We start from the raw sequence: 8,265 nt of genomic DNA on the forward strand, positions 1-8,265 counted from the left end.
GGAAAGAGCCCTGGACTGTGGACAACCACGAGCAAATAATAGAGACACTAAATGGACAGGAATGGACCAAAGATGTTATCATAGGTAAGAGCTGAGATGGGTAGAGTAGAAGCAACACTATTAAATAGTGTTTGGAGAACTCTCTGTGGGCCAGCTGGTGGTGTAATGGTTAAGGAAGTAAGATCCTACATGGCTGACTGTGTGGTTTGAGTCCTGTATGTGACCACATGAAGAACTCTGGGCTTGTGTGCTCAAAATTCCAAAAGGAGAAGGGATTCCAGCATGGCTATTCCCCATGGGGTTGCTTTCTGATTCTCACTCTGTCTATTTTTTTTTTTTTTAAGGTTTTGTCACAGGGCATGTGTGCTTGCTGGAGAGATAAAGTAATAAGAAAAGTGAGAAATCATCCCCTGGGGGATTGGCCATGCCACAGTCCCTTCTCTCCTGGGATTTTGGGTGTATATGCATGTGAGCCCTGTGTGATTTTCAAGTCTCTTGGAAGTCTAGGACTTGATCTGTGGTTGGCCACATAGGAGTCCAGAGCCTTAACCATCACACCACCTGCTGACCCTCTATTTCTTTATGGTGAGTGCATGTGACCTCTAGCAAAATTTGAAAACACAAACAGCTCAGGCCGGCAGGTGGTGTAGTGGTTGTATTGTTGGACTCCCACATGTCAAATCGTGGTTTGAGTCCTGGACCTGGTGGCTTATTTTCTCACTTTCCTTCTCTCTTTCTTTCTTTCTCTGGCAAGTGCTTATGCCCTATAGCAAAATTAAAATAATAAAAATAGTAATAATAACAAATAAAATTAAATGAGTAATCCTTTTATTTAAGAGAGTTTTGCTATACAGTGCATGTGCTTGCCAAAGAGACAGAGACAGAGAGTGATAAATCACCCCCCAAGAGGGATGGCTATGTCACAATCCCTTCTCCTCCATTCTCCTCTTGGGCTTTTGGGCATGCATGCAGTGGGCATGTTTCAAGCCGCTGGGTCTGGAACTTGAACCATGGTCACCATATGGGAGTCTAGCACCTTAACCACTATACTGCCTACTGGCCCCTCATGTTATTTGTTTCAATATGATATCTTATTATCTCTAATCACTAACCTGTAGTTCTTTAAATCTTGCAGATAGCTCTCAAAAATATGTTAAGGAATTACCAGCAAAAGGCAATAGTAATTCAGGAGAGCTATTGGAAAGAATAATGTTAGAAGGACATAAACCTCATGATATTGAAGAGTTTTCCTTTAGGGAAGTCCAGAAAAATACACATGCCTCTGTGTGTCAGTGGAGAGATGAAGAAAGACATTACAAAAGAAATCTCACTGAAAGAAGAGACTATCACAGAAGAAGGGATGTGGGAAACACAACTGTTAAAAATCAGCTTGGATTAAGGTTTCAGTCACATCTGCCTAAGGCACAGGTAACTCAATGTAAAGGCGAAACGTATGAATGTAATCAAGTTGAGAAGTCTATCGATGAAGTTTCTTTATTTTTACCAAACCAGAAAATTGCTTCTAATGTCAGAACCCACAGTGTTGGTAAATGTGGGAATACTTCTATGGGTTCTTCATTCTTCACACAAAAACAGAAAGAGAGGACAGATTCTTTCCAGTGTACTCAGTCTGGCACAACTTTTAATGGAGACTCACACTTCACTGTACATCAGACAGTTCTTACAAGAGGGAAACCATATAAATGTGATTTTTGTGGAAAGGACTTTAGTCAAAAATCAAACCTTGCCTGTCATCGTAGAATTCACACTGGGGAGAAACCTTACAAATGTAATGTGTGTGGCAAAGCATTTAATAATGGCTCACACCTCATTTTACATAAAAGAATCCATACCAGAGACAAACAATATAAATGTGATGTTTGTGACAAAGTATGTATCCAGAAGGCAAATCTTGCACGACATCGTAGAATTCACACTGGAGAGAAACCTTTTAAATGTAATGAATGTGCTAAAGTTTTTAGACAAAATTCAACCCTTACAGAACATCAGAAAATTCATACTGGGGAGAAACCTCATGAATGTAATGAATGTGGCAAAGTCTTCCGTCAGTCTTCAACCCTTGTCAGTCATCAAAGAATTCACAGCGGAGAAAAACCTTACAAATGTGATGAATGCGGCAAGGTTTTTAGGAGCAATTCAGAGCTTACTAAACATCAGAGAACTCATACTGGAGAGAAACCTTACAAATGTAATGAGTGTGGCAGGGCATTTAATGAACGCAAAAGCCTTACTGACCACCAGAAAATACATACTGGAGAGAAACCTTACAGGTGTAGTGAGTGCGACAAAGTCTTTCGTCTGTCTTCAATTCTTGCAGTTCACCAGAGAATCCATACTGGAGAGAAACCTTACAAATGTGACGTATGTGGAAAGGCCTTTAGTCGCAGTTCACTCCTTGCACAACATCGAACTATTCATACTGGAGAGAAATCTTACAAATGCAATGACTGTGACAAGGTCTTCAGAGTGTTGTCAAGCCTTAGGAGTCATCAGAAAATTCATACTGGAGAGAAACCGTACAAATGTAATGAATGTGGTAGATGTTTTCGTCATAATTCACACCTTGTAGAACATACGAAAACTCATACTGGTGAGAAACCTTACGAATGTAGTGAGTGTGGCAAACTCTTCCGTCAGTCTTCAACCCTTGCATATCATCAGAAAATTCATACTGGAGAGAAACCGTACAAATGTAATGAATGTGGCAAGGTCTTCAGGAGCAATTCACATCTTGAGCAACATCGCAGAACTCATACTGGAGAGAAACCTTACAAGTGTAGTGAATGTGACAAAGCATTTATTCTCCATAGACACCTTATTAACCACCAAAGAATCCATACTGGAGAGAAACCTTTCAAATGTAATGAATGTGGCAAAGTCTTTCGTCAGCCTTCGAACCTTGCTATTCATCGGAATATTCATACTGGAAAGAAACCACACCAGTGTAATGAATGTGGCAAAGTCTTTAGTAGCAATTCACACCTTGCAGAACACCGGCGTATTCATACTGGAGAGAAACCTTACAAATGCAATGAGTGTGGGAAAGCCTTTAGAGTGTCTTTTAGCCTTACTAACCATCTAGCAATTCATACGGGGAAGAAACCTCATCAATGTAATGAATGTGGCAAGTTCTTTAGGCACGCTGTAGACCTTGCACGTCATGGCAGAATTCACAGTGGAGAGAAACCATTCAAATGTAGTGAGTGTGGCAAAGTCTTTCGTCAGTCTTCTGCTCTTTCATGTCATCGGAGAATTCATACTGGAGAGAAACCTTACAAATGTGATGAATGTGGCAGAGTCTTTCGTCTGTGGTCAATGCTCTCAGTTCATCGGAGAACCCATACTGGAGAGAAGCCATACAAATGTGACAAATGTGGCAAGGATTTCAGTCGCAGTTCACTCCTTGCACAGCATCAGACTATTCATACTGGAGAGAAATCTTACAAATGCAATGACTGTGGCATTGTCTTTCGTCACTATTCAACCCTTTCACGTCATGGGAAAATTCATACTGGGGAGAAACCTTACAAATGTAATGAATGTGACAAGGTCTTTCGTCGCAATGCACATCTTGTACAACATGAGAAAATTCATGGAGCGAAACTTTGCTAAGGTAATTAATGTGACTTCGTCTCCGATGATCATACCTTGCAAAGTCTTGGAGAATTCATTTTGGAGAAAAATCTTCCATACGTAATGAATGGTTAAAACTTTTAACTTTCTTTGTTGGCTTTTACCATCAATGCATCCATAGTGAAGAGAGCTGTTACCAGTGTTATGGATGTGGCAAGGCCTTAAGGCAGAAGTCTGATAGTCTTCACTGGAGGGTTTATGCTATATGAGCCCTCACATATGTAATGGATGTGCCTGATCTCTTAATGTACACTCAGCCCTCATAAGGCATTAAGTAATTTGTACTGGTGAGAAATCTTACAGATGAAGTAAGCATGGCCAATCCTTTAGTATGTTTTCCCAGCTCTCCAGACATTGGGTAATCCATAATGGAGAGAAACCGCATAATTGTAATGAATGTGACAAGTTTTCCTGTCAAAGTTCACATGTATGTTAGTCTATCGATGAAGTTTCTTTATTTTTACCAAACCAGAAAATTGCTTCTAATGTCAGAACCCACAGTGTTGGTAAATGTGGGAATACTTCTATGGGTTCTTCATTCTTCACACAAAAACAGAAAGAGAGGACAGATTCTTTCCAGTGTACTCAGTCTGGCACAACTTTTAATGGAGACTCACACTTCACTGTACATCAGACAGTTCTTACAAGAGGGAAACCATATAAATGTGATTTTTGTGGAAAGGACTTTAGTCAAAAATCAAACCTTGCCTGTCATCGTAGAATTCACACTGGGGAGAAACCTTACAAATGTAATGTGTGTGGCAAAGCATTTAATAATGGCTCACACCTCATTTTACATAAAAGAATCCATACCAGAGACAAACAATATAAATGTGATGTTTGTGACAAAGTATGTATCCAGAAGGCAAATCTTGCACGACATCGTAGAATTCACACTGGAGAGAAACCTTTTAAATGTAATGAATGTGCTAAAGTTTTTAGACAAAATTCAACCCTTACAGAACATCAGAAAATTCATACTGGGGAGAAACCTCATGAATGTAATGAATGTGGCAAAGTCTTCCGTCAGTCTTCAACCCTTGTCAGTCATCAAAGAATTCACAGCGGAGAAAAACCTTACAAATGTGATGAATGCGGCAAGGTTTTTAGGAGCAATTCAGAGCTTACTAAACATCAGAGAACTCATACTGGAGAGAAACCTTACAAATGTAATGAGTGTGGCAGGGCATTTAATGAACGCAAAAGCCTTACTGACCACCAGAAAATACATACTGGAGAGAAACCTTACAGGTGTAGTGAGTGCGACAAAGTCTTTCGTCTGTCTTCAATTCTTGCAGTTCACCAGAGAATCCATACTGGAGAGAAACCTTACAAATGTGACGTATGTGGAAAGGCCTTTAGTCGCAGTTCACTCCTTGCACAACATCGAACTATTCATACTGGAGAGAAATCTTACAAATGCAATGACTGTGACAAGGTCTTCAGAGTGTTGTCAAGCCTTAGGAGTCATCAGAAAATTCATACTGGAGAGAAACCGTACAAATGTAATGAATGTGGTAGATGTTTTCGTCATAATTCACACCTTGTAGAACATACGAAAACTCATACTGGTGAGAAACCTTACGAATGTAGTGAGTGTGGCAAACTCTTCCGTCAGTCTTCAACCCTTGCATATCATCAGAAAATTCATACTGGAGAGAAACCGTACAAATGTAATGAATGTGGCAAGGTCTTCAGGAGCAATTCACATCTTGAGCAACATCGCAGAACTCATACTGGAGAGAAACCTTACAAGTGTAGTGAATGTGACAAAGCATTTATTCTCCATAGACACCTTATTAACCACCAAAGAATCCATACTGGAGAGAAACCTTTCAAATGTAATGAATGTGGCAAAGTCTTTCGTCAGCCTTCGAACCTTGCTATTCATCGGAATATTCATACTGGAAAGAAACCACACCAGTGTAATGAATGTGGCAAAGTCTTTAGTAGCAATTCACACCTTGCAGAACACCGGCGTATTCATACTGGAGAGAAACCTTACAAATGCAATGAGTGTGGGAAAGCCTTTAGAGTGTCTTTTAGCCTTACTAACCATCTAGCAATTCATACGGGGAAGAAACCTCATCAATGTAATGAATGTGGCAAGTTCTTTAGGCACGCTGTAGACCTTGCACGTCATGGCAGAATTCACAGTGGAGAGAAACCATTCAAATGTAGTGAGTGTGGCAAAGTCTTTCGTCAGTCTTCTGCTCTTTCATGTCATCGGAGAATTCATACTGGAGAGAAACCTTACAAATGTGATGAATGTGGCAGAGTCTTTCGTCTGTGGTCAATGCTCTCAGTTCATCGGAGAACCCATACTGGAGAGAAGCCATACAAATGTGACAAATGTGGCAAGGATTTCAGTCGCAGTTCACTCCTTGCACAGCATCAGACTATTCATACTGGAGAGAAATCTTACAAATGCAATGACTGTGGCATTGTCTTTCGTCACTATTCAACCCTTTCACGTCATGGGAAAATTCATACTGGGGAGAAACCTTACAAATGTAATGAATGTGACAAGGTCTTTCGTCGCAATGCACATCTTGTACAACATGAGAAAATTCATGGAGCGAAACTTTGCTAAGGTAATTAATGTGACTTCGTCTCCGATGATCATACCTTGCAAAGTCTTGGAGAATTCATTTTGGAGAAAAATCTTCCATACGTAATGAATGGTTAAAACTTTTAACTTTCTTTGTTGGCTTTTACCATCAATGCATCCATAGTGAAGAGAGCTGTTACCAGTGTTATGGATGTGGCAAGGCCTTAAGGCAGAAGTCTGATAGTCTTCACTGGAGGGTTTATGCTATATGAGCCCTCACATATGTAATGGATGTGCCTGATCTCTTAATGTACACTCAGCCCTCATAAGGCATTAAGTAATTTGTACTGGTGAGAAATCTTACAGATGAAGTAAGCATGGCCAATCCTTTAGTATGTTTTCCCAGCTCTCCAGACATTGGGTAATCCATAATGGAGAGAAACCGCATAATTGTAATGAATGTGACAAGTTTTCCTGTCAAAGTTCACATGTATGTTACAGCATTCATACATGGTAAACCTTACAAATGCAATGGCATAACAAATTCATTCTTATGAGTTGGTGCATTAATTGCCATCAGAGAATCCAGGGAAATTTATAATTGCTTGTGATTGAGCAGCATTCCCCATTTTTTTAAGAGGTTTTTTTGTTGTTGTTTGTTTGTTTGTTTGTTTTTTGCTATAGAGCACATGTGCTTACCAGAGAGACAGAGACAGACAGAAAACAAGAAATCACCCCCCCCACCCCCTGAGGGATGCATGCCAAAATCCCTTCTCTAGTCTCCTCTTGGTATTTGGACATGCACACACATTCACCTGGCATGAGTTGGAAGCTGCCGGGCCCAGAACTCAACCTTCAGTCAACTACATGGGAGTCCAGTGATGTAACCATTATGCCATCTGCTGGTCTCTTCCCCGACAGTTTTGATACCAAGGATAAGTTTCATGGAAGACAATTTTCCATGGATGAGGAGGGAGGGAGGGAAGGAGGGAGGGAGGGAGGGAGAGGAAAAAGAGGAGTAGGTGGTGGTGGTGAGGAGGATGGTTTCAGGATGAGTCAAATGCATTACATTTATTGTGCACTTTATTACTACCTTGTAATATACAATGGAATAAGTATAAAACTTACCATAATGCAGAATCAGTAGGAGCCCTGACCTTGTTTTCCTGTAACTAAAACTTTTAATTTGGGAGCTCCTATGAGAATAATGCCACCACTAATCTGGCAGGAGGCAGAACTCATGCAATACGTGGAGTGATGGGGAATGGCTATAAATACAGATGAAGCTTCTCTAGCTTGCCTGCTGCTCATCTCCTGGTACATGGTATTGGTCTGTGGCCCAGGGTCTAGGGACACCTGTGGCAGAGGCCTTTATTAGGCTTTAGAAGTCACTAGGCATCAAAATATGTCTTTGATAAAACTGTATAAATGTGCACACTAACGATTCCACCCGAGAATTAAACCTACAACATCAGGGGATTTACACTGGAGAAACACTGAATATAATGAATATAGGGTTTTGGTTTTGTTTTTTAAGCTATTGCCATAGGGCATGTGCATTTGCCAGAAAGAGGCACAAAGAAAGGGAAAGTGAGAAATTATTTCCCAGAGGTGGTTGCCACACCACAATCCATTCTCTTCGGGATTTTTGGGTACACACACACTCATACTTAGCATCATTTTCAAGCCTCCAGGTCTGGGACTTTTTTTTTTTTTTTTTTTTAACCCCAGAGAGGTTTTTGCTATAGGGTGTGTATGCTCGCCAGAAAGACAGAGACAGAGAGTCAGAAAGCGAGAAATTACCCTCCGGGGGGATGGCCACACTGCAATCCCTTCTCTTCTTGGGATTGTGGATACTCATGCACATGTGCTCAGCATGAATTTTTTTTTTTAATAATTTATTTTTCATTATAATTTTTTTCTATCACAACACACAAATGAATTTTCCATCCAAAATACACTGTGCATTGGCTCAATCAAGCACATCAACATACATGTTCTCAGCAAATAATTTCCCAATTCTTATGTCCTGCATACCTTGCCTTTTGTTTTGCCATCCT

General features: G+C 40.4%; 2 protein-coding genes across 3 annotated transcripts in view; both read left to right on the forward strand.

The window, feature by feature from the left end:
• Window positions 1-4,033, forward strand: part of LOC102492235 (zinc finger protein 665-like) — a 7,310-nt gene extending 3,277 nt beyond the window's left edge. The window contains exons 4-5 of the mRNA XM_027770396.1: window positions 7-84; window positions 1,136-4,033. Coding sequence (XP_027626197.1) covers window positions 7-84; window positions 1,136-3,633 — 2,576 coding nt within the window. The 3' untranslated portion in view covers window positions 3,634-4,033. The remainder of the gene's footprint in view (window positions 1-6; window positions 85-1,135) is intronic.
• A 78-nt stretch (window positions 4,034-4,111) lies between these two features.
• On the forward strand, window positions 4,112-6,852 carry LOC106733124 (zinc finger protein 845). Of its 2 annotated transcripts, XM_027770374.1 has the most exons (2): window positions 4,112-6,208; window positions 6,612-6,852. In XM_027770374.1, the coding sequence occupies exons 1-2, from the start codon at window positions 4,181-4,183 to the stop codon at window positions 6,720-6,722; spliced, it is 2,139 nt and encodes a 712-aa protein (XP_027626175.1). In that variant the 5' UTR covers window positions 4,112-4,180; the 3' UTR covers window positions 6,723-6,852. The 2 variants fall into 2 exon arrangements, with proteins under 2 accessions (XP_027626175.1, XP_014441860.2); XM_014586374.2 differs by having other exon boundaries at window positions 4,112-6,852.
• Window positions 6,853-8,265: the final 1,413 nt, after the last annotated feature.

The sequence above is a fragment of the Tupaia chinensis genome, unplaced genomic scaffold (assembly GCF_000334495.1).
Source record: "Tupaia chinensis unplaced genomic scaffold, TupChi_1.0 Scaffold000131_1, whole genome shotgun sequence".
Classification (NCBI taxonomy): Eukaryota; Metazoa; Chordata; class Mammalia; order Scandentia; family Tupaiidae; genus Tupaia; species Tupaia belangeri.